Source organism: Mustela putorius, unplaced genomic scaffold (genome assembly GCF_011764305.1).
Source record: "Mustela putorius furo isolate JIRA1106 unplaced genomic scaffold, ASM1176430v1.1 tig00000095_pilon_pilon_pilon, whole genome shotgun sequence".
NCBI lineage: Eukaryota > Metazoa > Chordata > Mammalia > Carnivora > Mustelidae > Mustela > Mustela putorius.
In genome coordinates, this window is record NW_025421280.1 from 23,038,638 (window position 1) to 23,064,425 (window position 25,788).

The following is a 25,788-nucleotide window of genomic DNA, read 5'->3' on the forward strand; positions in this document are numbered from 1 at the left end:
TTCCATCCCCCCTAACCTATCTAAATTTCTGCCTCCAGCGGTCATCACTAGTCACTCTGACCTTAAAGCAGCCACAGCTTCTGACCCTGGGCAGGGTTGGAGGGTCAAGAACCTTCTGGGGGGAGTCCCGGAAGCCACAGGAGGTGGGGGGCTTTACACTTCAGTAGAGTCAAGTTGTCTAACCCGGCTGGGGTAGTGGGGGCGCGGCCTCCGGAACGCTGGGTGGGGGGCGGGCCGCCTGGGACCCCGCCCGCAGCTCCGCCCCCCTGATCGGGGACTTTTCTCGGCTGTGGCGGCGGGACTGCAGCAACGGCTGGCGGCGGGAGCCCGTGGACGGGCAGGCAAGACCGGGACAGGGATAGGGGTGGGCTGGGCTCCCACCGCGATAGCTGCGGGGGATGAGGGACAGAGAGCTGACCGTCTCCTCCACCCAGGATGAAGCTGCCGCTCCTGGTGGCCGCACTCTGCGCCGGGATCCTGGCAGGGGCGCTCCGCGCGCGGGCCCAGCACAGGGAGAGAGGTGGGCACCGCCGGGAAGGACTTCATCCGGGCGCTTCACCCCGTCACCCGTGACCTTCATCTGGGACCCCTCCCACCTCCACAACCCTGCCTGCATCCCTGCTAACTCTCCCCAGACTCCCCAAACCCTCCGCTCCCCCTGCTGGTCTCCCAAACCTCATCCTATCCTGTTGGATCCCAAACTCTGGCTCCCTGAATGCAAGCTGGGTCACCCCCTCTTTGTCACTCCACGCTGGCCCCCCCGAGGCCGACCTCAGTCCCAGATCCACACCCGTGGCCAGGCTATCCCTTCTCTGCATACACCAGTCCCCCACAGAGTCTGCTCAGGGCTCCTCTGTCCCTCCCTCAGAGGCTCCCAGGGCCCAGCCAGCCTGAGCCTGTTTGCTTAACCTCTGCGGCCTACTCCATCCTCCCTAACCCTTAGTGCCAAGAGACCACAGTGCCTGGAGGGGTGGGTGGTCTCCAAGGAGAGAGCCTCACAGCTCCTCCCCGCCCTAGTGACCTGCACACGCCTTTACGCCGCCGACATCGTGTTCCTGCTTGATGGTTCTTCGTCCATCGGCCGAGGCAACTTCCGTGAAGTGCGAGGTTTCCTGGAGGGACTTGTGCTGCCCTTCTCGGGGGCGGCCAGCGCACAGGGCGTGCGTTTTGCTGCGGTGCAGTACAGCGATGATCCTCGGTGAGTGGTGGCCCCTGGAGCTGGGGACCTGGAACTCTCACCAGGATTTTCCCCCTACAGGAGCAGGGAGCCCAGAAACCCCAAGGCCAGGCTTTGGGGAACCCAGACCCCTCTTCCCCGAGCCACAACCTCCTCTGGAGACAGACAAGGATCTCCTGGGTCGAGTCCTTACACCTGAGACACCTCTGGGCTGGTGTCCTGCCAAAGACAGCCCTGTGTGTTCTGGTCTGGAGATGGGGAGCTCAGGGGTCTCAGATGCCCCCTGCCTACCTACCGGACTGTCCCTGTTTCAGCCTCCTGATGCCTTCGGCCTCTCCCCTCCCACAGGGCCTCCCTGCCTGGCCAACGGCCACCTCCCTACAACCGGACCCTTCCTCCCACAATCACTTAATTAACCAGACATCCTGCTCCCAGAGGCAGGGAGCCCCAAGGAATCCAGCCCCAGGCAGGGCACAGAGGGGTACCAAAGGAGATTGTGACTGGCTTCAGAGGTGGAGGACAGGAGTCACAGAACCAAGAGGACCCTCAAGGGGACCTGGTATTCGCAAACCTCACCCCAGAGGCCTCCTAGAAGCCAGGGCCAGAACAGGTCCTGGCCCCGAGTCTGTTGCCACCTTCCCTCCCCTGCACAGGACAGAGTTTGGCCTCGATGCACTTGGCTCAGGGGGCGATGTGATCCGAGCCATCCGTGAGCTCAGCTACAAGGGGGGCAACACGCGCACGGGGGCTGCGATTCTCCACGTGGCTGACCACGTCTTCCTGCCCCAGCTGGCTCGACCTGGTGTCCCCAAGGTGATCTCTTCCCCTACCCTGCCCCCCGCATTAGCTGGCTGAGGCACACTGACTGACCCCGTGCGCCTGCCCCAGGTCTGTATCCTCATCACAGACGGGAAGTCCCAGGATCTGGTGGACACAGCTGCCCAGCGGCTGAAGGGACAGGGGGTCAAGCTGTTTGCCGTGGGTGAGTGCCAAGCTGAGATGACACACGGGCTGTGGCGGGGGCCTGTCAGAGGGCATGGGAACCCCTGAGCTCTGACTGGGCGTCCCCTCAGGGATCAAGAATGCCGACCCCGAGGAGCTGAGGCGAGTTGCCTCACAGCCCACCAGTGATTTCTTCTTCTTCGTCAATGACTTCAGTATCTTGAGGACCCTGCTGCCTCTTGTTTCCCGGAGAGTGTGCACGACTGCAGGGGGTGTGCCTGTGACCCTGCCCAGTGAGTTTCTGCCCACACTTGTGCCCTGACCTGGACCCCTGCCCCCCTGCCCCCCACCTGGGAGTGGTGATGCCGTCCCATGTGCCCCTGACAGGCTGGGGGTACTGTCCACGTGTCCTGCCCTCAGGGCAGGGGCTACCCCAGGGGCTCCTGACCTTTGACCCCAATGCTCCGCTTTAAGTCTGACCCCTGATCCTCCTGCCTGGTTACCTGACTCCCTGCCCTTCCTAGCTGATGACTCAACCTCCGGTCCCCGAGACCTGGTGCTGTCTGAAGCAGGCAGTCAGTCCTTGAGAGTACAGTGGACCGCGGCCAGTGGCCCTGTGACTGGCTACAAGGTCCAGTATGCTCCTCTGACAGGGCTGGGGCAGCCACTGTCCAGTGAGCGGCGGGAGGTAAGGATGTCAGGGATGGCAGGTGGGGGGCTGGGGATTTAGCTGGGCAAGGTAAAGTGACCTCTGACCCTGGGCAGGTGAGCGTCCCCGCTGGTGAGACCAGCACGCAGCTGCAGGGTCTCCGGCCACTGACCGAGTACCAAGTGACCGTGGTAGCCCTCTACGCCAATAGCATCGGGGAGGCCGTGAGCGGGACAGCCCGGACCAGTGAGCACTTCTGCTAACCTCTGACCCTAACCCCTGACTCCGCTCCCCTAACCGCCCAGTAACCCCCCGCCACCCCTGACTCCGCTAATACCTGGTGCACCTTCCCCCAGCTGCCCTGGAGGGGCCGGAGTTGACCATCCAGAACACCACGACCCACAGCCTCCTGGTGGCTTGGCGGAGCGTGCCGGGTGCCACTGGCTACCGTGTGACATGGCGGGTCCTCAGTGGTGAGTGAGGGGGAACCCCGCACCCCAGACGGGATGGCAGGGCTCAGAGTCTGCAGGGCACACTGACCACCCCTGCCGTGTCCCCCTGTACCCTCCTGTGCCCCCCGTGCAGGCGGTGTCACACAGCAGCAGGAGCTGGGCCCTGGGCAGGGGTCAGTGTTGCTGCGTGACCTGGAGCCTGGCACAGACTACGAGGTGACTGTGAGCAGCCTGCTCGGCCGGAGTGTCGGGGCGACCACCTCCCTGACTGCCCGTACTGGTGAGAGGGCCAGGGGCTTTCTTCGGGCAGGGTGGGCAGGCTGGCAGGGCACCGAGACCGCTGACGTCCCGCGTGCCCTGGGCAGATGCCTCTGTTGAACAGACCCTGCGCCCGGTCATCCTGGGCCCCACGTCCATTCTCGTTTCCTGGAATTTGGTGCCTGAGGCCCGTGGCTACCGGCTGGAATGGCGGCGTGAGAGTGGTCCGTGCAGGGGAGAGGGGTGGGCAGGCAGGGTTGGGCTTGGCTTCAGCTGGCCTGACCCTGTCATCTTGCAGGCTTGGGGGCGCCGCAGAAGGTGGTGCTGCCCCCTGACGTGACCCGCTACCAGTTGGATGGGCTGCAGCCGGGCACTGAGTACCGCCTCACGCTCTACACGCTGCTGGAGGGCCGTGAGGTGGCCACACCTGCCACCGTGGTCCCCACTGGTGAGGGCTCTGTGGGCCTGGCCTCGTGACAGGGGAAGGGATGGTGGGGGGTGGTGCGGAGGGCCGGGCAGACTTTCATGCTGCACTCTCCAACAGGGCCAGAGCTGCCTGTGGGCCCTGTGATGGACCTACAGGCTACCGAGCTGCCTGGGCAGCGGGTGCGAGTGTCCTGGAGCCCAGTTCCCGGGGCCACCGAGTACCGCTTTGCTGTGCGCAGTACCCAGGGTGAGGGGGTCACAGCCACACTCACACACATTAAAGATCCAGCTGTTGGGGCCTGACTGCACCTTCACCCAATCTCTTTCTGCTTCTGGGTTTCTATAGCTTTCTCCATCCATCGCCCGAGGTGGCAACTGAGCCCAGATCTGTCGTTGGGTGTCTGCTCCCAGCCCTGCCTCAGCCCCTCTTCTCACAGGGTCTGTCTCCACTCGCCGCTGCCCCACATCCCTGGCTGCAGCTTCGCCCCCTTCTCCACAAGTACAAGCTCAGTCCCTGTCCTTCAGGGATTCTAGCTGGAACCACTGTCCATGCTGAGCTCTCAGCATGGACAGTCCCCACCCAATACTGGCCCCACCCAATACTGGCCCCTGTTACCCCATGTCCCTGTCTATTGATGACCTGTCAATTCCTTTTTTTTTTTTTTTTTGAGATTTTATTTATTTATTTGACAAAGAGAGAGGGAACACAAGCAGGGGGGAGTGGGAGAGGGAGAAGCAGGCTTCCCACTGAGCAAGGAGACCGATGTGGGCCTCGATCCCATGACCCTGGAATCATGACCTGAGCCAAAGGCAGATGCTTAACGACTGATCCACCCAGGCACCCGACCTGTCAATTCCTATGACTGTCTAGTGACTTCTCTCGTCATACATTCCATGTCCCTGTCCACAGACCTCTATCATCTTGGGTCTCCATTCATCACTGGTCCATTATCCTGTGTCACTGTCTGTCACTGACTGCCATCATCCCACATCTCTGTGTCTCACTGACCCCTGCCCGCCTACCCTGCTTTCTTAGGAGTTGAACGGACTCTGGTGCTTCCTGGAAGTCAGACGGCCTTTGAGTTGGATGATGTCCGGGCTGGGCTAAGCTACACTGTGCGGGTGTCTGCTCGGGTGGGCGCCCGCGAGGGGGGCGCCAGCATCCTCACGGTCCGCCGGGGTGAGTACTGCAGAAGGGCTGTGGGGGAACAGCTGCCTGCCGGGCTCACTGCAGTCCTGATTTTGACCTCTGATCTCTATCTTTCACCCCCAGAACTGGAAACCCCACTTGCCATCCCAGGGCTACGAGTCGTGGCATCGGATGCTACACGAGTGAGGGTGGCCTGGGGCCCCGTTCCTGGAGCCAGTGGATTTCGGATTAGCTGGAGGACAGACAGTGGTCGGTGTGGAGTGTGTGGGAGGGTTATGGAGAGGAACGGTCAGGGTATGGGGGATGGAGGGGGCAGGCAAGAGCCATGTCAACACTTTCCTCTGACCCTAGGTCCAGAGTCCAGCCAGACTTTGCCCCCAGAATCCACTTCCACAGATATCACAGGGCTACGGCCTGGCACGTCCTACCAGGTGGCTTTGTCGGCACTGCGAGGAAGAGAGGAGGGTCCCCCTGCGGTCATCGTGGTTCAAACTGGTCAGGGCCTGACCCAGCCCCTTGGCTATCTATCTCCAGTGCTCCTTTGGACCCCCATGCCCTCCCCTCTCAGACCCTTGCTTCGCCCCAGATCAGTCACAGTCTCCCTCTTCAGATTCCCGCTGCCTTCTCCCTCAGAGTCCTGCTTTCCCCTTCGGCCTCCCTTGTCTCCTTTTAAGCGCCCCCTTCCTTAGACTCCTTTGCCTCTCCTCAAAGATCCCACACTCTTTGCCCTCGGATTTCCACCACCTCATCTCTCAGGCTCCCGTGGCCTTTTCTGCTCCACCTGACTCTCCTCTAAGACTTACGCTTATACCCCCTCACTGCTTCCTCTGACCCTATTGTTTTCCCTGTCAGACCCTCTTCTCTCTCAGATTCCTAGCACCTGCTTCACTCAGACTGCAACTGTCTCCTCTGTCAGAACCCCCACATCTTCCCCGATCTGGCCCATTCACCACCTCCCCCATCAGATCCCTGTTTCCTTTTAGAGTTCTGTAGCCTTCCGGTAGATGGTCCCCCAATCCTCCCCCATCAGACCCTCCACTGTCTCCTCCATGAGACTCTCCATTGCCTCTCCCCCTCAGACCCACTGGGCCCAGTGAGGACTGTCCATGTGACGCAGACCAGCAGCTCATCTGTCACCATCGCTTGGAGCAGGGTTCCTGGTGCCACGGGATACAGGATCTCCTGGCACTCAGGCCGTGGTGAGGACCAGGGGTTTTGGAGGGGACTGGAGGTTTTGGAGAGTCACAGGGGTGGGTGCAGGTCTGGGTGGAATGGGGGATGGGGGTTAATTAGGGGTCCAGGTGGGGCATTGGAGGGCAGAGGCTACCCAGCCCTGGAGCTGTCTTCATTCCCACTCCCAGGTCCAGAAAAATCCCAGCTCGTTTCTGGAGAGGCCACAGTGGCTGAGCTGGATGGGCTGGAGCCAGATACTCAGTACACGGTGCGTGTGTGGGCCCGTGTGGCTGGTGTGGATGGGACCCCCACCTCCGTGCTTGTGAGGACAGGTGAGTGAATCCTGGCCAGCTGGCAAACATCTCATCAGCTACCCCAGCCCACTGTGTATTCTCGTCGGCTTCAGCTGCCCTCTCCTTCACTGCTCGGTGACCTTTCCACATTGACTAAGTGTCCCTCCTCAGCGACCTCCTGGCCACCCCACCCTGCCCACTCTGGGGCACTGACCTCCTCCCTCTCAGAGGTTGCCTGTACTGACCTGTCCATACTAACCTCTCACTGACCTTCAGACCTCCTTGCACGGACCATGTTGGCACTGCCACCCCGTTCTCCTCCAGCCATCCAGTGGCCCCTGGCCCCTTACCCTGCCTCTGCCCCCAGACCCTGCACCCGTGGGCAGTGTGTCCAAGCTGCAGATCCTCAATGCTTCCAGTGATGTTCTGCGGGTCACCTGGGTAGGGGTCCCTGGAGCCACAGCCTACAGACTGGCCTGGGGCCGCAGCGAGGGTATGTTTCCCTGATCCGCCCTTGTCCCTCCCGGCTGGGACTGCCCTCTCTGGTAAGCCACCCCCACCCCGACTGTTGCTCCATGTTTGCCTGCCTAGGTGGCCCCACGAGACAGCAGGTGCTCCCAGGAAACACGGACTCCGCAGAAATACGGGGCCTCGAAGGCGGAGTCAGCTACTCGGTGCGAGTGACCGCACTGGTCGGAGACCGCGAGGGCGCGCCCGTCTCCATTGTCGTCACTACACGTAGGCGGAGCTCGGGCTGGGGCTAGCCTTGGATTGGTGGCGTGGACGGTTTGGGGGCGGGGTTTGTGCACGGCGGGGGTCGAGGAGGGAGAGGGATGAAGCCTCGGATAGGCAGAGGAGCCGGTTGGGGCGGTGCGCTTTCCAGGATTGGTCTGGCATTGGCTCAGGAGCGAGTGGGGGCGGGGCCTCCCTGATGCCGGGGCTTTCTCTGTAGCGCCTGAGGCTCCGCCAGCACTGGAGACCCTTCGCGTTGTGCAGCGAGGGGAGCACTCGCTGAGGCTGCGCTGGCACCCGGTGCCCGGGGCACAGGGCTTCCGTCTGCGTTGGCGACCCGAGGGTGAGAGCTGTCCCCGCGTCGGGGGGCTGGCTCAGGGACCAGAGGGGGCGGGGCTGGGGGCGGGGCTGGCGAGTTACGCGAGGTCCGTGAGTGGGCAGGGTCTGTGGTTTGCTGGATCAGTGACAGTGCTCGGAATCAGTCAGTCCGGTGGGTGGGATCAATAAAGGTCGGTCGTGCAGGGTCAGTAAAGTGAACAGGGTCAGCGAGAATGGGGAAGATCAGTTAGGAGGGTGGATCTGGTCGGCAGGGTCAGTCGGTGAGGTGGGCAAGTTCATTAATGCTGGTCTGTAGCATCCTTCCGTGTGTTTTGGGTCCTCACTCTCATGCCTGCCCCAGGTGGCCAGGAACAATCCCGGGTCCTGGGGCCCGATCTCAGCAGCTATGAACTGGATGGGTTAGAACCAGCCACCCAGTACCGCATATGGCTGAGCGTTTTGGGGTCAGCTGGAGAAGGGCCCCCCACGGAAGTGACTGCACACACTGGTGAGCCCAGAGAGTCCACTCTTTCCTGGTGTGAGCTTTCCCCCACTGATGACTCACCCTGGTATCCTGCACCCTATGACCCTTAGTGACTCCTCCTGGAGCCCTCCTACCACTCTTGCCCCTGGGGTGACCCCCAGCACGATCTCCCGTGACATTTCTTTCACTAACCCAAGAACCTCCTCAGGTGATCTCTCCCCTTTGGGTTCTCAAGACATAGACTCTGATCCCTGGTCTTTGATACCTTTTTCAGAGTCACCCCGTGTCCCAAGCACTGAACTGCGTGTGGTGGACACTTCAGTGGACTCAGTGACCCTGGCCTGGACTCCAGTGTCTGGAGTATCCAGCTACATCCTGTCCTGGCGGCCACTCAGACGCCCTGGCCAAGGTGAAGTGGAGGCCAAGTTTGGGATGGGCTGGCAGTTGGGGTTCCACAGGAGGCCTCCCGTTTAACCAGGTTTTATCCCCTGCAGACATCCCTGGGGCCTCGCAGACACTTCCAGGGATCTCGAGCTCCCAGCAGGTGACGGGTCTAGAGCCTGGCCTCTCCTACATTTTCTCACTGATACCCATCCGGGAGGGTGTACGGGGTCCTGAGGCCTCTGTCACACAGCTCCCAGGTATGATAGGCACGGTGGGAGGGGCCCAAGGGGGTAGCCAGATGGGCTAGACACTTCAGTAACAGCGCCCTTCCTGCAGTGTGTGCGCATGGCCTGATGGATGTAGTGTTCCTGCTGCACGCCACTCAGGACAATGCTCATCGTGCGGAGGCTGCAAAGCGAGCCCTGGAGCGTCTGGTGTCTGCACTTGGGCCTCTCGGGCCACAGGCAGTGCAGGTTTGGCCCCAGAGATAGCCAGACTCCTTCTGATCCCAGCCCTTTCCCAACCCAGGCTTCACAGCAGTGATCATTAGCCCCCTCTACCAGTGATCCAGGCTGTATCCCAGCCCTCCCCAGGCTCCAGATCTCCCCTTCTGCTGCTTAGCTCCTTATCCTACCATCACTGCTGACTCCCCCAAGTTCAGGTGTAGTCCTGAGTGTAGTCCCACACCCTGAGCTCTGCATCTCCCCCCACAGGCCCTGTCATTCTTTTTTTTTTTTCCTTCAAGATTTTATTTATTTATTTGATAGACAGAGATCACAAATAGAGAGACAGGCAGAGAGAGAGGAGGAAGCAGGTTCCCCGCTGAGCAGAGAGTCCGATGCAGGGCTAGATCCCAGGATCCTGAGAACATGACCTAAGCTGAAGGCAGAGGCTTTAACCCACTGAGCCACCCAGGCACCCCCAGGCCCTGTCATTCTTGCTCTGCCATCCTCCCCAGCTCTGTGTACCCCTCCCATCCCAGGTTGGCCTCCTGTCCTACAGTCATCGGCCCTCCCCACTGTTCCCGCTGAATAGCTCCTACGATCCTGGCGCCATCCTGCAGAAAATCCGCAGCATCCCCTACGTGGACCCAAGTGGGAACAACCTGGGTAAGGAACTGCACTGGACGTGGACTCTGGGCGCTTCCCCACGGGGAGCTGGTGGCCATGGCTTCTGACATGTTCTTTGTCCCAGGCACTGCTGTGGTCACTGCTCACAGGCATCTGTTAGCCCCGGATGCTCCGGGGCGCCGCCAGCACGTACCAGGGGCAATGGTTTTGCTTGTCGATGAGCCCTTGAGAGGTGACATCTTCAACCCTATCCGTGAGGCCCAGGCTGCTGGTGAGGAGGAGGGCCAGTGGGAATGGGGCCTGGGGACGGCCTGGCTTTGGCGCAGTTGTCATGCAGACTGCTGGACCCCTCCTTAGGGCTCAAAGTGATGATTCTGGGCCAAGCCGGAGCTGACCCAGAACAGTTGCGTCGCTTGGTGCCGGGCGTGGACCCTGTCCAGACTTTCTTTGCTACGGATGATGGTCCAAGCTTGGAGCGGGCAGTCAGTAGTCTGGCAACATCCTTGTGTCAGATAGGCTCAACCACCCAGGTTTGCAAGGCTCCTGTGGGGGAGGGGTTGCTGGCAGGGGAAAGGGGGCCTGGGGACCCTTGGTAGAAGAGCCCGGCCTCCAGGAGATCTTATATCCACAGCCACAGCCAGAACCTTGCACGGTGCATTGTCCAAAGGTAAATGTCCAGGGTTGAGAGGGTCGGTGAGGGCCACACCCGGGGCTGACCCCTCTGACCCTCATTGGACATATCTTTCCCCAGGGCCAGAAGGGGCAACCTGGAGAGAGGGTGAGTGACCCTAGTTGGAGGCAGAGAATGGTTGGGGGTCAGTGGGGCTGGGAGAAGACTGGTGGTAGAGAGCTCACTGATCACCCTTTCTAGGGCCTGAAAGGACAAGCTGGGCCTCCTGGGCCCCCCGGCCTTCCGGTGAGTGCCTCCCCACACCTGTCCTCTGCTCCCTGACTGGCACACAGGCTCCTTACCTGCTTTTTCCTCTCAGGGCAGGATTGGTGTTCCTGGCCCCCAAGGGCCCCCAGGGAGTGCTGCTGCAAAGGGTGACAGGGTGAGTGGAAACCTCTGAGGTTCCCCTAAGACACTCCTGCAAGTGTCCCCTGGGTTTTTTAAAAGACAGAAAGAAAGAACGGGGTTAGAACCACAAGGGTATTCCCAGAAGCCGAAGTGGACGTTGTAAACCGCACCAGAGACTTCAGGAAAGGGCCTAAAGCACAACAACCAGGGGAGTTTTGAGATTTCCCCCAGGGAGCCTGGGTGAAAGTTCTAAATCCCAGAGGCAGGGAAGGCCCTCTGCCTCGTCACTGCCCTTGTGCCCAGGATGAGGCCCCGCTGAGCTCAGAAGGGTGGCTTCTCTGCCCCACTGCTCCACCCCAGGAACACTTGGGGACCTGTGGGGTTCTGGGCTCCTCCAGCAAACCAGGGGCATAAGGGAGGGCCTCTTCCTGCCCTGACATCTTTGCCTCCTTAGGGCTTCCCTGGGGCAGAGGGCCCTCCAGGCAGCCCTGGCCTCCCTGGGACTCCAGGAAGCCCTGGCTCAAAGGTAAGCAAGCCTTGCCCTTGCAGGTCCCACGGTGGGACAGGCTCTTTGCTCGAGTGGGTGGTGGGTGTCTGACTGTCCTGACCACTTCCATTAACAGGGTTCCCCAGGGTGGCCTGGTCCTCGCGGAGAACCAGTAAGTTGTCTTCCCTTCTTTGCTCATCCAGTGTCTTCCCAGAGTCCTTTCTGCAGGGTGGGGGGCTGTGGGGGAGTGCAGCGTCAGAGTGCCAGTGCCCAGGTGTCACCCTTTGCTCTATTTTGTCCTCAGGGAGAGCGAGGACCTCGAGGCCCGAAGGGGGAGCCGGTAGGTGCAGAGGGGAAGGGGGGAGCCAGGTGGCCCAGGGAGGAGCAGGCTGGACACTGTGCAGGGCCTCCTGCATGATAAGGGATAGCTGAGTCCCCTCGAGGGGCTTCTCCCACCTCATGGCTCCCATACCCTGAATCCTGTCCACTGCTTTCTGTCCTGCAGGGAGAGCCCGGACGAGTCACTGGAGGCGAGGGCCCAGGACTTCCTGGGCAGAAAGGGGACCGTGGACCTCCAGTAAGTTCCAGGATGTGTGGGAGCAAGTGATGTGTGGTGGGGGACCAAAGGAAGGCAGGTTGGGAGCGGGGGTCCGTGGGGGCATACTTTACACTTTATCTCTTTCATCAGGGCCTTCCTGGACCCCGTGGCCCACTGGGGGACCCAGGACCCCAGGGGCTTCCAGGACTCCCTGGAACGGCCTGTGAAGGTGACAACATGACCCCTGTATGGTTTCATGACCTCCGTGTGCTCTAGTGATTTAGTGACCCTATTTGAACCCTACTGGCCACTCTTACTCCATGTGACCCTTAGTGCCCCATGACTCCTCAGTGCCCCCATGACCTTCGTGATCTGATTTGTCCCTGACCTTCACCTTTCCCCTTACATTGGGGAGTGGAGCTGTAGTCCAGGGTCATGGGGCCATGATCTGTCTTTCAGGGTGACAAAGGCGATCGTGGGGAGCGGGTAAGTTGAGGGGCAAAGTGTCCTGGGGGTGACTTGGTATTTGATTCTTCGTGGTTGTCATCTCACCTGCTATTCTGTCTCAGGGCCCTCCAGGACCAGGTGATGGCGGCACTGGTCCAGGCGAGCCTGGGCTGCCGGTAAGGGAGCCCTGAGGCTCTGCTGGGGAGCTTGGGGCCATGCCCAGGGGTGTGGATCCTGGGGCTGGGGCTCTGCTGAGCAGTGGCGGGGGGTGCTAGCCCTCACAGTTTGGGGCTCACATTTTTATTCACTTTCTCCTAGGGTCTTCCTGGAAACCCCGGACCCCAAGGCCCAGTTGGCCCCTCCGGAGAGAAAGGAGAAAAAGTAGGAAGCCTGATCCCCTTGGTGTCTCAGTTCTGGGGTGGGGGCGGGGGCAGGGGCAGGGTCTTCTACTCATCTGTTTCTCCTTCAGGGTGACTGTGAGGACGGAGCCCCAGGTCTCCCAGGACAACCTGGGAGCCCGGGTGAGCGGGTGAGTGTACGGGGCAAGGGCTCCGAGGGGCGGCCCCAGCTGCCTTGGCCTCCCACCGTCTACGCTCTCCTTATGCCCAAACCCAAATCTCTGAACCCCTCCTAGGGCCTACGAGGACCTCCTGGAGACATTGGCCCCAAAGTAAGTGCCATTTTGGAGGGTCAGGTGTGGAACGTGACACACTGGGTAGGGACTGCTGTAGGTCTGGGGGCCGTGGGGGGCGGGGTCAGGAGAAGAGGATTCTCACCAGGTCACAGGCTGTGGCTTCCAGGGCAGGATGGCTAGAGGTTGAGACACCTTCTCTGGGGTTTGACAGTCAAGGCACCCTCCCTGTCTCCCCTTAGGGTGACAGAGGACTGAAAGGGGCTGTGGGTGAGGCCGGAGAGAAGGTGAGTGCACCCCAGGGGGCTCTCTGGGCCCCAGAGGCTCTGGAGTCAGACTCAGCTCTGAGCTATCCTGTTCCATCAGGGCGAACGTGGATCCCCCGGCCCAGTGGGACCCCAGGTGAGCCCTCTGACCCCAAAGCCAGTGTCCAGCTGACTCGAGTTCTGTGCCCCTTCCTGCTTCTGACTTCTCAGCCTAGACTCCCCCTGCCCCTCCACCTCTGCTCACGTAATTGCTGCTCATGCAGGCTCTAACTCTCAACCCCTGGGGCCTGCTTTGAACTTCTTGACTCTACTGAACTAACCTTGACTTCCACTGACATGGTCTCTTGTCGCCCCGCTGAGTTCGACCCCTGCCACCTGAATCCTGGCCTTTCGCACCCTCTCTCCAGCACCCCTGCAGTCTCTAGCGCTTGTCTGCCACCATCTCCTGCCCCCACCCCCTGGACCAGCATGTCCGCTCTTCTTCCCCAGGGCCTGCCTGGAGTGGCTGGACGTCCCGGACCCGAGGGGCCCGAAGTGAGTCTGTGACCGTGGTGGGACTGGGAGAGGGCTTTTCCCATGTTCCTCCCACTCTGGCTTCACACTGTTTCCATATGCAGGGGCCACCGGGACCCGCCGGCCGCAGAGGAGAGAAGGTGGGTCATTGCCTGGGGCCTGGTCCTCTCCCTGCCCTCCCACCCCTGCTCCATACTAGGGATTTTGGTAGGTGGGACATTGGGAACGTGGATTCCTAGGTGGGTCTCTGACCCATCCCCGCCTCTGTCCTTTTTCCACAGGGGGAGCCTGGTCGCCCTGGGGACCCTGGAGTGGTGAGCAAAGGGTGGATGGGACTTTGGGCACAGCTCCTTGCACACTGGCCTGCGTGTAGACCAGTGTTCCAGGCCAGGACCCTGTAACCTTGGGGCCCTGGGCAAGCTAAGAGCTCTGTGACTCTCCTTATGCTGTAATACCCCTCCTGACTCCTGGCTGTCACCTGTGACCCTGTGACCATCACGTAGGTCATTGGCTCCGTGTAACCCCTGCCTGGCTCCCAGCCGGGCAGAGACATCAGGACAGAGACGAGCTCTGTGACTTGTAGTTCGATATAACCCCATCGCCTGTCAGTCACAGTATTGCGGTGCCCAGGTGTGGCCAAGCGTGTCTGTCCTATTTGTTTTCAGGGACCTGACGGTGCCGGGGCCAAAGGAGAACAGGTAATTTTGACAAGAGGGAAAGGAGGCTGACACAGGGTTGAGGTCAAGGTCATAGGGCCTGCCGGAGGCCCCTGAGGGGCAGGATTGCTGGATCAGGGCGGCGGTGGGGGCTGGTTCATGGGACTTGGGGCTGGTGCTGATGGTTGATGGCCTTTGTCACCTCTAGGGAGATGTGGGGCCCCCTGGGCCCAGAGGAGCAGCAGGAGTCAAAGGGGAGCGGGTGAGTGAGGGGACAGTGTCTAGGGGGTCGGGCAGGTGAAGGCTGTGCTGCCTGACTTCTGATCCTTCCCACCCAGGGTCCACCCGGCTCGGTTCTTCCTGGAGACCCTGGCCCCAAGGGAGACCCTGGAGACCGGGTGAGTAAATGTGGGACTGGGGGGCTGTGTGACAGAAGGAGATGAGGTAGCACCTGAGAGCTCCAAATGAGTCCCCCCTTCCATGCCCTGCAGGGTCCCATTGGCCTCACCGGAAGAGCAGGACCCCCGGTGAGTACCTGTGACCTTGGGTAACCTGGAGGTTTCTGGGGTTACCACCCCCCAAGAGTTGGCTGCTACCTGCGTCCCGCTCACCTCACTTCTGCCTCCTCCACAGGGTGACTTGGGGCCTCCTGGAGAGAAGGGAGACCCGGGGAGGCCTGGCTCCCCAGGACCTGTCGGCCCCCGAGGACGAGACGTAAGAAAGCTGGAGTTGGGGGAGGGGGTTTCTGAGGGACAGGGGAGTAGGATGTTGTCAGCCTCATGGGGGAATCTGGGAACTGGGGCTAATTCTCCTGTCCCACAGGGTGAAGTTGGAGAGAAAGGTGACGAGGGCCCCCCGGTGAGACTCCTTCCCACGAACCCCTACCCTTGAACTAGGATCCCACTGGGCAGGGGGCGCCACCAGGTCATCCAGTCCATTCCCCTGCCTGCTGTCCACCTGGGGCCAGGCTCTTCTCTGCCCCTTCCCCCCGAGTCAGTTTGAGTCCAACCCACCCGCTCAGTGTGGCTTTCTCTCTGTCACCAGGGTGATCCAGGTTTGCCTGGGAAAGCTGGCGAGCGTGGCCTTCGGGTGAGGCTGGCAGGGTGAAGTGAGGTGGTGCTGGAGAGTCTGGAAGGAGGCATGGGGTGATGGGACACTCTGGCATGGTTTGGGGGTGATGGGGAACCTGGGGCAGTATGGGGGGTGGGTCATGGGAAGCCTGCAACATGCTGGGAGGGCCTGTCTCAGGCCAGCTGCTCTTCCCAGGGGGCACCTGGAGCTCGGGGGCCTGTGGGTGAGAAGGGAGACCAAGGAGATCCTGGAGAGGATGGACGAAACGTGAGTCCTAACCCCTGACCCCAACCCCAACCATCTGGTTCCCAGCCCAACCCTACAATGCTAGGTCCTCACAATTTTCTGGGACCCCTTCATCACAACCTCCAAAGGCCTCCAGGATTCCCATGGGTCCTCAATTTGTGCCCCAAACTCCCTGAACCTGCCAGTTATCTTGATGATCCTGACGCCCTGACTCTCTGCAGGGGAGTCCTGGACCGTCTGGACCCAAGGGGGACCGCGGGGAGCCGGTGAGTAGTGCCAGTATCCTGGGCTCTGGAGGAATGCAGATTTCCAGTGTTTGGTCTGGTCAGTGACCATGTAAGGGCGCTGAAGGTCAAGGTGGGGAGCACTGATGGCCACCTCCGGGCCCGACCTGCCTTCTGGGGCTTGGCATCGGGGTGCTTCAGGGAATCTAGGAGCAGAATTGAGGCTGGGGCAGAGCTGAGCCATGCCCTGGGACCTTGGAGCTCCTCATTGCCCATAATCATTTCCTTCCCCAGGGTCCCCCAGGACTCCCTGGACGGCCGGTAAGAGTTGAGCTGAGTCTGGTCTACCATCCTCTCCCTTGCCTGCCCCTGTTGATGCTGTATGGTGTCCCTTCACTCCTTCCAGTGGGGTGGGATGGCTCCCGTGTCCCCCATGGCCTCCTGATAGCTCCACTGATCCCACAGCCCCTCACTGGCCCCGCTTCTCCTTGTTGAACCATTCACGGGCCATTCCTCCCGACAGGTGGAGCCCGGACTTGGAGCTGGAGAGAAGGTATCAGGGTCCGGGGGTCTGGAGCAGGGCTTGGAGCACAGGAAGCATCCCAGTGCCTCCACGACTGGCTGTGCCTGCGACCGTAGGGCTGTTCCTTCAACAAGCTTGTCTCTGCCACAGGGAGAACCTGGGGACCGTGGACAGGAGGGTCCTCGAGGACCCAAGGGTGACCCAGGCCCCCCTGGAGCCTCTGGGGAGAGGGTGAGTGTGATTGGTCCCTGGAGGAAGTGTGGGTCTGGGAAGGCCTGGTTCTGATTTCTTCCTCCCCTTATCCTCAGGGTGTCAGTGGACTTCGGGGGCCTCCAGGCCCGCAGGTGAGTGATGCTCTTTGCCCCAGCAGCTTCAGTCCCCCTCCTCCCCTCACCCCTCATCTGACCTTATTCTCCCCAGGGAGACCCAGGTGTCCGAGGCCCAGCAGGAGAGAAGGTGAGGGCAGGGAGGGTTTTTAGCCGTGAGCCAGGCTCTTAGGTCTGTCTTATCCTTTGTGGCCTCTTACCTCTCTGTTTTCCTCAGGGTGATCGGGGTCCGCCTGGCCTAGATGGCCGTGGTGGGCTAGATGGGAAACCAGGAGCCCCTGGCCCCCCCGGGCTGAACGTGAGTTGTGACGGTCATTGCCTGGTCATGCCCCCCTTCCCTCTTCACGTGACCCCAGCCTCATCTGGGTCTTCTTGGTCTTGAGCTCTGGGGACAGATGGGGTATTTGTGGCTTCTCCTAGACCCCTCCTGGATAGGGGGTGTGAGTGCCCCTCAGGCCCTGAGTTCACAGGAACTAGTGGCCATGTCAGCAGGTAGTCCTCCTGAGCCCACAATCACTGCAGACTCCCTGACTTTGAGTCTCTCCTCAGGGTGCTACGGGCAAAGCTGGAGACCCAGGGAGAGACGTAAGTGATGGGAGATGTCAGGACGGAGGGCAGCTCGGTCTGATCATCACATCGCAGCATCAGTGGGAGCAGTGGGAGCTGGTCCAGCCCTGTCCCTGGCAAGCAGGCTCTAGCAGGGTCCAGCTTTCTGACCTTCTCTGCCTTGGCCTGAGGAGGTCCCCCAGGTCCTGGAGGTTCTTCCCTGGGGAGTTTTAGCAGGGGATCCCTAACCAATGGGGTCTCTGCCTCAGGGGATCTCAATGAAACCTCCAAATTTTAAGATCTCTGTCCTCAAGGAGGATCTCAGTGGGGTCCTCCCCAGTCCACGGGTGTACTTTGGGGGCTCTTTTAGTGGCTCTTTCAGTCCTAGCAAAGACTTTTTCCAGGGGCTTCCGGGCCTCCGAGGAGAACATGGCCCCCCTGGCCCCCCTGGCCCCCCTGGAGCCCAGGTGAGACTGAGATTTCTTTTTTTAAAGTTCATTTATGTACTTCTTTAAAAAACCTCAGTATTCTCTACACCCCCCCATGGGACTTGAATTCATGATTCTGAATTCAAGAGTCACACACTACCAATTGCGCCAGCAGGGCGCCTCCTTCCTCCCCTCCCCCAGGCCCTGACTCCTGATCAGTGATCTGTCCCCACAGGGAAAGCCCGGAGAGGATGGCAAGCCTGGCCTGAACGGGAAAAACGTGAGTGTCCAGAGCAGACACAGGGACAGGTGCACACAGCCCAGGTGTGCAGACACGCATGGGCCACACACTAAGGCCCCTGCTGAGATGCGTCCACACCCACGGTCCTACCCCGGACACACACATACTCCCTGAAACACACCTCCACGTGCACATGCATGCAGTCTTGTGGACGGTGAGCCATGGGGCCGCGCTAAATGATGCCCAGATGGGCTGACAGCTGCCACGATCACACACAGCCACGGGCACAGGCCAAGAGCCACGGGCACAGACGGAGGGGTGCAGACATACTGGTGTGAAGCCACGTTCAGGGATACCTGGAGACGTGTTGGCACGCAGGCACCTTCACCCAGCCCACATAGGTGCCGAGACGTATGTGGAACCCGGGCCACATGTGGACTTGCGTTGAAGTACGGTGAGACACACGTCCAAGGCTCTGGCGTGTGACACACGTAGTTATATCCACAGTCACTCGTACGCATATGGCCAGATGTATCGGGGTGACACACACAAGACTTATGGGCAGATCCTGGGACATACAGATGATTCTCAAGTCACCAGGGACACGTGGACACACGTCTATCTCACATAAACATGATGTGGCCATATGTAGACGTGGGTGAAGGTGTGCAGACAGACTACTTAGTAGGTGACACCTACTAAGGGTCACCTGCCAGGACACACAGACAGACCCATGCAAGGCTACACACGCTAACGCACACACGTGCACACACATGTCCAGAGGCACGTAGATGTGGAGCTACATCTGGAAAGCCAGAGACAAAAGCCATGGGCAGTTACCTGCGAGGTGAGCAGAGCCCCGTAGGTGTGCCCTCCGAGTGCCACAGTGCACTCAGATGGTCACAGGCCCTGCTCTGAGCCACACGGAGGCTTGGAACTACCGACCCAGACATATGGTCACCTGAGGCCCACCATGCCAGTGTCTTGCAGGCAGACAGCAATGAAAGTGAATTTGGAGGCTGATGTGAATCTTCTGCCCACAGGGAGAACCTGGAGACCCTGGAGAAGATGGGAGGAAGGTAAAGCCTCTCACTTGGAGTCTGGTTTGGCCCCAGGTTCGGGCCCTGTGTAAAGCGCTCTTGTCTTCCTCAGGGAGAGAGGGGAGATTCAGGCGCCCCTGGGAGAGAGGTGAGTGCTGGATTCTTCTGCAATCTGACCCCAGATCCCGACTCTGCAGTGTCTTGCAGACCCCAGGGTCTCGGGGTCCTGATGTTGGCTGTGTCCTCCACAGGGTCGCGATGGTCCCAAGGGTGAGCGTGGCGCTCCTGGTAGCCCGGGACTTCAGGGCCCCCCAGGCCTCCCAGGGCAGATGGGCCCCTCTGGGCAGGTGAGTACCAGGAGGGGAGTTCCAGGACTTGGGAGTGACAGGGGCCATTATGCTCCCGCCAGACACCCTCCTGGGATGCCATGATCCTGTGTGACCGCTTTGTGTTCTGTCCTATCTCAGGGTTTTCCTGGGGTCCCAGGAAACGCAGGCCCCAAGGTGAGTGTGGTGCATATGGTGCGTATGGTGGGTCAGGGGCATCGTGAAGGCTAAGCAAAGTTGGGGCATTTCTCCCACCTGATCATTCTTCCTTCTCAGGGTGAGCGTGGGGAGACTGGACCCAAAGGGGAACAGGTGAGGTCCTTACCTTTTTTACGTGACTAGGCAGCTGAAGCTCGCAGCTAGGCACACACACTTCCCCCCGAAACTGGGTCCAGCAGCTTGTCTCTTGGTGTCTCCAGGGCCTCCCTGGAGAGCGTGGCCTGAGAGGAGATCCCGGGAGCATAGGGGTGAGTGAAGCCTCAGGATCCGGTCCTTGACTCGAAGCTGCAGGCGTGAAGGAGCCGCCCCTCCCCGCTCCCTCTTGCCATGAGGCCCCACGGGTTCTGTGCCGTGCGCTCAGTCCCCTGCCCTCCTGGGGTTCCCACAGCCAACATTAGGGGTGCCGGGCAATGGGGACACACCAGGGAGGGGCATCTAGAGCCCCGTGTCACCTGCACCAGTGCTAAAGAGTCCTGTGGGCCAGAGGCCTGGGGAAGAAGGTATGGAAGTTTCTCTGAGGGCCGCCCCTCACCCCAGCTTCTGTCCCCAGAATGTGGAGCGGTTGCTGGAAACGATTGGCATCAAGGTAGGTTGTTTGGGGGCTGGGGAGTGGGGATGCATGGGGAGCCCCACGGAGCTAGTGGTGCCCACATGGCTGAGCGAGGGGAACCTGGGTGGCTGCAGGGTCAGGCCCTGTTTCCCCAAGCCCTTGCCATCACTCAGACATCTACCCTGCGGGAGATCACGGACACTTGGAATGAGAGCTCCGGCAGCTTCCTGCCCATTTCGGAGCGGCGCCGTGGCCCTAAGGGGGAGCCAGGCGAGCGGGGGCCCCCCGGCAAGGAGGTGTGTGTGTCCACGGGTTGGCGGGGGCGCCCTGGGGACGGCATCATTGCGCAGCTGGCCACACATTCACTCTTCTGTTCACCCAGGGCCCCACCGGCTTCTCTGGAGAACGCGGCCTGAAGGGAGATCGCGGAGACCCTGGCCCTCAGGGGCCACCAGGCCTAGCCCTTGGAGAAAGGGGCCCCCCCGGACCTCCCGGCCTTGCTGGGGAGCCGGGGAAGCCTGGCATTCCTGGGCTCCCAGGCCGGGCCGGGGCCCCGGGGGAGGCAGGGAGGCCGGGAGAGAGGGTGAGTGAGGCTAGCCAAGGAGGGCTGGGGATGTGGGCCCAGGAGGAGCTGGGTGCCCCCTGACATGGCTCCGATGTTTGCATCTCAGGGAGAGCGGGGAGAGAAAGGAGAACGCGGAGAACAGGTGAGCTGAGGAGGCTTCCATGGCGGGACTGCCTGGGCGCTGTGCTGGGACAGCCCGGCCATTTCCTTCTTCTCCGCAGGGGAGAGACGGCCCTCCTGGCCTCCCTGGACCTCCTGGGCCCCCTGGCCCCAAGGTGATCAGCCCGGCCCTGCCCTAGGCCTGTGACTCTGGGTACCACGAGGCCACCATTAACTCGGGCCCCAGAAGCTCCATGTGGTGTCCCTGCCCCAAACCACTGTGGGATCCTGCGAGCAGGGATGACCCCTCCATGACTCTGGGACAGATGCCTCTCTCCCTTGTGACCTTGAATGTGTAGGTGGTTGGGGAGGAGCCAGGGCCAGGACTCTCTGGAATGCAAGGACCCCCTGGATTCAAGGGCACCAAGGTCAGTGTGTGGGATCAGTTGGGGGCCCGCCCTCTGCCCTGGCACCAGGGCCTAGCTTGACGTGTCATCCTTACAGGGGGAGCCAGGCAGCGATGGCGACCGGGGCCCCAAAGGAGACCGGGTGAGGCCTGCCCCCCCACCCGACCCCACACCATGTTTTCCATTCCTTTAAGGGAGCCCACGAGGGGTGGCCTGTGTGTGGGTGCATGATAGTGACTAGGGGCTCAGGACCTGCCTTTCTTCTTGCAGGGTGTGCCGGGCCTCAAAGGAGACCGGGGAGAGCCTGGACAGAGGGGTCTTGATGGCAACCCGGTGAGTCTGCGCCATGGCCCAGCCCCCCCCCCAACCCCTCCGCCAGCCTGGCCCGTGCCAGCCCCAGTCTCTTGCAGTGCAGTCTGGCCTGGAGTCTGCACTGCCTGGGACTGTCTGGGGGAGTGCGGGATGGGGAAAGGAAGAGGGACCGTGGGGCCTTAAATCTGTTCTCTCCAGGGCCTACCGGGAGAGCGTGGGGTGGCTGGACCCGAAGGGAAGCCGGTAAGTGGTGGTGGGGGGGTGCAGCCTGGCCTGGGCTCCCGGGGACAGCTGCTCTGTGCCATGTGCTGGCTGCTCTGGGCACATGTCACTAGTGACAGGGGCGTCGTGCCCACGAGCCTCAGCGTGAGTGCAGACGTGTGACGTGTGTGTGTGTGTGTGTGTGTGTGTGTGTGTAGGTCAGTGTGTGTGTGTGTAGGTCAGTGTGTGTGTGTGTGTAGGCCAGTATGTATTACCCCTGAGGAGCAGTCCTTGGGTGCGAGGTGTGGGGTGATCTACACCTTGGGGGGAAGGTGGCAGCCTACAGGTGGGCTCCAGAAGGTGGGACCCAGAGTGAGGCTCAGCAGCCCCCTTCTCTCTCCAGGGTTTGCAAGGTCCGAGGGGGACCCCTGGCCCAGCGGTACGTACCCTTGCATCCTTCCCTGCTCCTGCCCCCATCCTACCCCATCCCACAAGGGATGTACTCCCACAAGGGGGTGGGCTGGCACTGGCTCCTCCCCATCGGACTCCTTCTCTCTCCAACAGGGTGGCCATGGAGACCCTGGGCCGCCCGGTGCCCCGGTGAGTCACAGGAGAGCACGGCCTGGTGGGGTGGGCTGGGCGTTGGTCCCCACTGATGCGCCTGGCCTCGTCTGTGTGACTCCCCAAGCCTGGACGGATAACTCTGACCCTGTCCCCTGGTCTTATTACTTTTTTCTAGGGCCTTGCTGGTCCCGCAGGACCCCAGGGTCCTTCTGGCCTGAAGGTGAGTACGGGTGTGTGCGAGTGTGTGGCTGACAGGAAGAGGCGGGTCATAGGAGCCGGCTCCACACCAGGGATGTTGTCGCCCTGCAGTGGGGCTGAGCACCACGGTGTCCTCTCCCTGGGGCCTTTGCTCATGGACAGGGACTGAGGAGCCTCTTATCCTTCTGTGGGTGATGTGTTCTCTGGGTTTTTGGCAGGGGGAGCCCGGAGAGACGGGACCACCAGGACGGGTGAGTGGCCCAGGTCATGGGTGAGAGCCACGGGAAGCTGGGTGCATAGGCCTCGCTCTGAACTCCTTCTTCGCCCAGGGTCTGCCTGGACCCACTGGAGCCGTGGGACTTCCCGGCCCTCCTGGACCTTCAGGCTTGGTGGTGAGTGAGGTCCCTGCAAGGACACCGTGTCCTGCCCTCTGAGTCCCACGTTCTCCCCTGTCCCCCTCACATCTGACTTGTCTCCCTCAGGGTCCTCAGGGGGCGCCAGGTTTGCCCGGACAAGTGGTGAGTCCTGGGGGTCGAGGCCGGGCTCCAGGGGTCACGAGTTGGCAGGCAGGCCCCTGACAGAGCTCCTCCTTCGCAGGGGGAGACAGGAAAGCCGGGAGCCCCAGGTCGTGATGGTGCCGGCGGAAAAGATGGGGACAGAGGAGCGCCTGGCGTGCCGGTGTGTGTTCCAGGGGGAGGTTCGCTTCAGGCTTGTGACGGGTGCCTATGCGGGGAGGGTGAGAAGAGCAGGGCCCCAGGACCAGGGTTGCGGGGGAGGCCCTGAGTCCTTCTCTCTGCTCTGTCACAGGGGTCACCAGGTCTGCCCGGCCCTGTTGGACCTAAAGGAGAGCCTGGACCCATGGGGGCTCCTGGACAGGTGATCCTGACCCTGATTGACCCTGATCTCTGTGCCTCACCATGTCTAGTGCCGGCCTCCCATCCGGGATGGCATATGGGGCCGGGGAGAAGGCAGGGGAGGAGGTAACTCACTGGGCATTCTCTGCAGGCTGTGGTCGGGCTCCCTGGAGCAAAGGGAGAGAAGGTGAGTGTGGGGGAGGCCTGGGGGAGGGGCCAAGTGCTGGAGGCCGAGGCATCTGCCTGACCCATGTCCCTTATCAGGGAGCGCCTGGAGGCTTCGCGGGAGACCTGGTAGGAGAACCGGTGAGTGTCGAGCCTCCAACAGCATTGTTCACCCATCCACGTGATCCTCGGCTTCCGTAATAAGGGTTGCATTTGACCCTGGGCTTCATGCCTCCTTCCTTGAGTATCCTCTATCAGTGACCCCAGTGCCCATGTTGTTTCCTGTCCCTTCTCTACAGGGGGCCAAAGGTGACCGAGGACTGCCAGGGCCTCGGGGTGAGAAGGTGAGCTGGGCCCAGCCCAAGGGCCAGAGCACTGGGTTGAGGGGGGCCAGGTCAGGTGGCTAGACCCGCTTACCACCCTTTCTATGCAGGGTGAAGCTGGCCGTGCAGGGGAGCCTGGAGACCCTGGGGAAGATGTGAGTCTGGTGTCTGGGCATGTCGGAGCTTGGGAGGAGGAGTGCAGTTGTGGACTTGAGGCTGCATTCCCAGGCCTGTGCACCTTCCAGCATTCAGGATCCTGCTCCTGGGGGCACACAGGGATTAATTCTCTTGGGTTCCATGCTCCCGGGGTAGGGGGGTGGGGGCGCCATCTTTGCTTCCTGGTGCCTGTTTCTGGTCTCCTGCTCCTTGGTGTGTCTGAGCGCACATGTGTGGTTCCTATCCGCTGCCCCCAGGCTCAGTGCTGTGTCCTGAGGGGGCTTCTCCTTGGCCACCTGCTTATGCTTCCCGGGTCCCCCAGCCCTGGAGTTCTGGCTCTCAGCTCCCTGCCCTGGGGTGGCTCTGAGTTCCTGCGCTGGCGTGTTCCTCGGATGTCCCATCTGTGCTCACATCTGAGGTCCCCAAGCCCCTGGTCCTGTGTGAGCACTACATGTCTGTAGTCATGCCCAAACTCCCCTGTATCTGTGCTCACAGCTGAGCTGCCCTCTGTGCCCTCACTATGGTCACCTCTGAGCTCCTGTGAGTCAGTCCTTGTGTACATGTCTGAGTCCTGTGTCTCCAGGAGCACATCTAAGCGGCCCTGGGAATATTCTTGGGCCACGTCTCAGCTCTGGGTTCATGTTGCTCCTCTTAAGTGCTATTTCAATTTCACTATTTTAGGGTCAAAAAGGGGCTCCTGGACTCAAGGGTAATAAGGTACGTGTACCCTGTAGTGTTCCTGGTGGAGGTCATGTTCCTGAGACTCTCTGGGCCTGACCTGACCCTTCTCTCCCTTGAAGGGTGACCCAGGAGTGGGGGTCCAGGGCCCCCCTGGGCCAGCTGGTCCTCTAGGTCTGAAGGTAAGTTGATGCCCCATCTCCAGTGGTGGGCAGTGGGCAGGGAACGCGCTGGAAGGGTGAAGAAGACTGCATTCGGGGGCTAGTTCTGGAAAGGAGCCCTGTGGGGACCACGCTTCCCTCTGCTGTCTCTGTTCCAGGGAGATGTGGGCCCTCCCGGCCCCCCCGGTGCTCCTGGTGTTGTCGGATTCCCCGGTCAGACAGGCCCTCGAGGAGAGATGGGTCAGCCAGGCCCCAGTGGAGAGCGGGTAAGCATGCTGGGAGCAGCTTGTGGGGACTTGGTGAGTTCAGGACCTCTGCCTCTGGTAGTGGGTGAGCAGGTGAGGAGAAGGGGGCCCAGGCCCTGCTCGGGGGCTCCCAGTCTTGGAGGGGCCAAGGGGGAGGAAGGTCCCCAAGTCACCCTCTGCTGCTTTCCTTCATTGTTCCGGTAGGGTCTGGCAGGTCTCCCTGGGCGAGAGGGAGCCCCAGGTCCCTTAGGGCCACCTGGACCACCAGGGTCAACGGTGAGTAGAAGAGCCCCAACGTCCTATGTGTCTGATTCCTGTGGGTTGGGATCTGTGCACATGGGGACCGGGACACACTGCATGGCTGGGTGTGTGTGTGTGTGTGTGTGTGTGTGTGTGTGTGTGCCTTTGAGGGGCACAGAACCCTCACCTTATTCTGCCCGCAGGGAGTGCCCGGGGCCTCTGGACTCAAAGGAGACAAGGTAGATGGGCAAGGCTGCTGGCTCCCCTGTATCCATCAACCCCTGTACCTCTGCTGACCCCCATCACCCCTGCAACCTCCACTGACCCACGTCACCCCTCCTGCCTCCACTGGACCCCATCCTCCTCTCCTGCCTCCACTAACCCCCGTCACCCCCAACCTCACTGACCTGTCACCCCTACAACCTCCACTGATCCCTGTTATCCCTTCTGCCTCCACTGACCCCCTCACCCCTACAATCTCCACTGACCCCATCATCCCTACAAACTACACTGACCCCCATCACCCCCTCCCGCCTTCACTGACCCCCATCACCTCCTGCAACTTCCACTGGCCCCCGCCACCCCTCCTGCCTCCACTGACCTCTGTCACCCCTACAACCTCCACTCCCTGTCACCCCCTCCCACCTCTACTGACCCCCATCACCCTATCTGTCCCCCTCTGTCCCCCACTGATTCCCTTTGGATATCCCCGGTACCCTCTTGTTCTCCAGGGAGACCCTGGAGCAGGTCTGCCCGGGGCCCGCGGCGAGCGTGGGGAACCAGGTGTCCGGGTATGTATGTCCCACTCTGCAGCCA

The 25,788-nt window shown here is 61.3% G+C and overlaps 1 protein-coding gene across 1 annotated transcript in view; it reads left to right on the top strand.

Moving 5' to 3' along the window:
- Positions 1-297: 297 nt before the first annotated feature.
- COL7A1 (collagen type VII alpha 1 chain) overlaps positions 298-25,788 on the top strand; it is a 31,452-nt gene continuing 5,961 nt past the window's right edge. Inside the window, exons 1-98 of the mRNA XM_045080308.1 lie at positions 298-341; positions 435-520; positions 1,018-1,198; positions 1,831-1,990; positions 2,066-2,159; positions 2,251-2,412; positions 2,644-2,807; positions 2,885-3,014; positions 3,125-3,241; positions 3,354-3,500; positions 3,586-3,702; positions 3,777-3,926; positions 4,023-4,151; positions 4,941-5,084; positions 5,178-5,303; positions 5,406-5,549; positions 6,134-6,253; positions 6,416-6,559; positions 6,888-7,013; positions 7,112-7,258; positions 7,473-7,595; positions 7,932-8,078; positions 8,329-8,463; positions 8,549-8,695; positions 8,775-8,911; positions 9,421-9,547; positions 9,633-9,779; positions 9,866-10,038; positions 10,140-10,175; positions 10,260-10,286; positions 10,380-10,424; positions 10,498-10,560; positions 10,981-11,052; positions 11,150-11,185; positions 11,318-11,353; positions 11,519-11,590; positions 11,702-11,797; positions 12,011-12,037; positions 12,121-12,174; positions 12,317-12,379; positions 12,468-12,527; positions 12,633-12,668; positions 12,872-12,916; positions 12,996-13,031; positions 13,385-13,429; positions 13,513-13,548; positions 13,690-13,722; positions 14,074-14,106; positions 14,273-14,326; positions 14,403-14,462; positions 14,556-14,591; positions 14,698-14,778; positions 14,887-14,922; positions 15,109-15,153; positions 15,331-15,402; positions 15,603-15,647; positions 15,900-15,926; positions 16,129-16,158; positions 16,279-16,359; positions 16,437-16,472; positions 16,549-16,584; positions 16,672-16,752; positions 17,004-17,039; positions 17,405-17,467; positions 17,664-17,708; positions 18,713-18,748; positions 18,822-18,857; positions 18,961-19,056; positions 19,177-19,212; positions 19,312-19,347; positions 19,455-19,502; positions 19,805-19,840; positions 19,978-20,100; positions 20,187-20,387; positions 20,476-20,511; positions 20,591-20,644; positions 20,828-20,896; positions 20,973-21,017; positions 21,146-21,208; positions 21,386-21,430; positions 21,792-21,827; positions 21,953-21,988; positions 22,128-22,172; positions 22,369-22,401; positions 22,480-22,542; positions 22,633-22,668; positions 22,748-22,828; positions 22,958-23,026; positions 23,156-23,191; positions 23,269-23,310; positions 23,469-23,513; positions 23,603-23,647; positions 24,330-24,365; positions 24,449-24,508; positions 24,646-24,753; positions 24,937-25,008; positions 25,176-25,211; positions 25,704-25,763. Of these exons, the coding sequence (XP_044936243.1) occupies positions 436-520; positions 1,018-1,198; positions 1,831-1,990; positions 2,066-2,159; positions 2,251-2,412; positions 2,644-2,807; positions 2,885-3,014; positions 3,125-3,241; positions 3,354-3,500; positions 3,586-3,702; positions 3,777-3,926; positions 4,023-4,151; positions 4,941-5,084; positions 5,178-5,303; positions 5,406-5,549; positions 6,134-6,253; positions 6,416-6,559; positions 6,888-7,013; positions 7,112-7,258; positions 7,473-7,595; positions 7,932-8,078; positions 8,329-8,463; positions 8,549-8,695; positions 8,775-8,911; positions 9,421-9,547; positions 9,633-9,779; positions 9,866-10,038; positions 10,140-10,175; positions 10,260-10,286; positions 10,380-10,424; positions 10,498-10,560; positions 10,981-11,052; positions 11,150-11,185; positions 11,318-11,353; positions 11,519-11,590; positions 11,702-11,797; positions 12,011-12,037; positions 12,121-12,174; positions 12,317-12,379; positions 12,468-12,527; positions 12,633-12,668; positions 12,872-12,916; positions 12,996-13,031; positions 13,385-13,429; positions 13,513-13,548; positions 13,690-13,722; positions 14,074-14,106; positions 14,273-14,326; positions 14,403-14,462; positions 14,556-14,591; positions 14,698-14,778; positions 14,887-14,922; positions 15,109-15,153; positions 15,331-15,402; positions 15,603-15,647; positions 15,900-15,926; positions 16,129-16,158; positions 16,279-16,359; positions 16,437-16,472; positions 16,549-16,584; positions 16,672-16,752; positions 17,004-17,039; positions 17,405-17,467; positions 17,664-17,708; positions 18,713-18,748; positions 18,822-18,857; positions 18,961-19,056; positions 19,177-19,212; positions 19,312-19,347; positions 19,455-19,502; positions 19,805-19,840; positions 19,978-20,100; positions 20,187-20,387; positions 20,476-20,511; positions 20,591-20,644; positions 20,828-20,896; positions 20,973-21,017; positions 21,146-21,208; positions 21,386-21,430; positions 21,792-21,827; positions 21,953-21,988; positions 22,128-22,172; positions 22,369-22,401; positions 22,480-22,542; positions 22,633-22,668; positions 22,748-22,828; positions 22,958-23,026; positions 23,156-23,191; positions 23,269-23,310; positions 23,469-23,513; positions 23,603-23,647; positions 24,330-24,365; positions 24,449-24,508; positions 24,646-24,753; positions 24,937-25,008; positions 25,176-25,211; positions 25,704-25,763 (7,437 nt within the window). The 5' untranslated portion in view covers positions 298-341; position 435. The remainder of the gene's footprint in view (positions 342-434; positions 521-1,017; positions 1,199-1,830; positions 1,991-2,065; positions 2,160-2,250; positions 2,413-2,643; positions 2,808-2,884; positions 3,015-3,124; positions 3,242-3,353; positions 3,501-3,585; positions 3,703-3,776; positions 3,927-4,022; positions 4,152-4,940; positions 5,085-5,177; positions 5,304-5,405; positions 5,550-6,133; positions 6,254-6,415; positions 6,560-6,887; positions 7,014-7,111; positions 7,259-7,472; positions 7,596-7,931; positions 8,079-8,328; positions 8,464-8,548; positions 8,696-8,774; positions 8,912-9,420; positions 9,548-9,632; positions 9,780-9,865; positions 10,039-10,139; positions 10,176-10,259; positions 10,287-10,379; positions 10,425-10,497; positions 10,561-10,980; positions 11,053-11,149; positions 11,186-11,317; positions 11,354-11,518; positions 11,591-11,701; positions 11,798-12,010; positions 12,038-12,120; positions 12,175-12,316; positions 12,380-12,467; positions 12,528-12,632; positions 12,669-12,871; positions 12,917-12,995; positions 13,032-13,384; positions 13,430-13,512; positions 13,549-13,689; positions 13,723-14,073; positions 14,107-14,272; positions 14,327-14,402; positions 14,463-14,555; positions 14,592-14,697; positions 14,779-14,886; positions 14,923-15,108; positions 15,154-15,330; positions 15,403-15,602; positions 15,648-15,899; positions 15,927-16,128; positions 16,159-16,278; positions 16,360-16,436; positions 16,473-16,548; positions 16,585-16,671; positions 16,753-17,003; positions 17,040-17,404; positions 17,468-17,663; positions 17,709-18,712; positions 18,749-18,821; positions 18,858-18,960; positions 19,057-19,176; positions 19,213-19,311; positions 19,348-19,454; positions 19,503-19,804; positions 19,841-19,977; positions 20,101-20,186; positions 20,388-20,475; positions 20,512-20,590; positions 20,645-20,827; positions 20,897-20,972; positions 21,018-21,145; positions 21,209-21,385; positions 21,431-21,791; positions 21,828-21,952; positions 21,989-22,127; positions 22,173-22,368; positions 22,402-22,479; positions 22,543-22,632; positions 22,669-22,747; positions 22,829-22,957; positions 23,027-23,155; positions 23,192-23,268; positions 23,311-23,468; positions 23,514-23,602; positions 23,648-24,329; positions 24,366-24,448; positions 24,509-24,645; positions 24,754-24,936; positions 25,009-25,175; positions 25,212-25,703; positions 25,764-25,788) is intronic.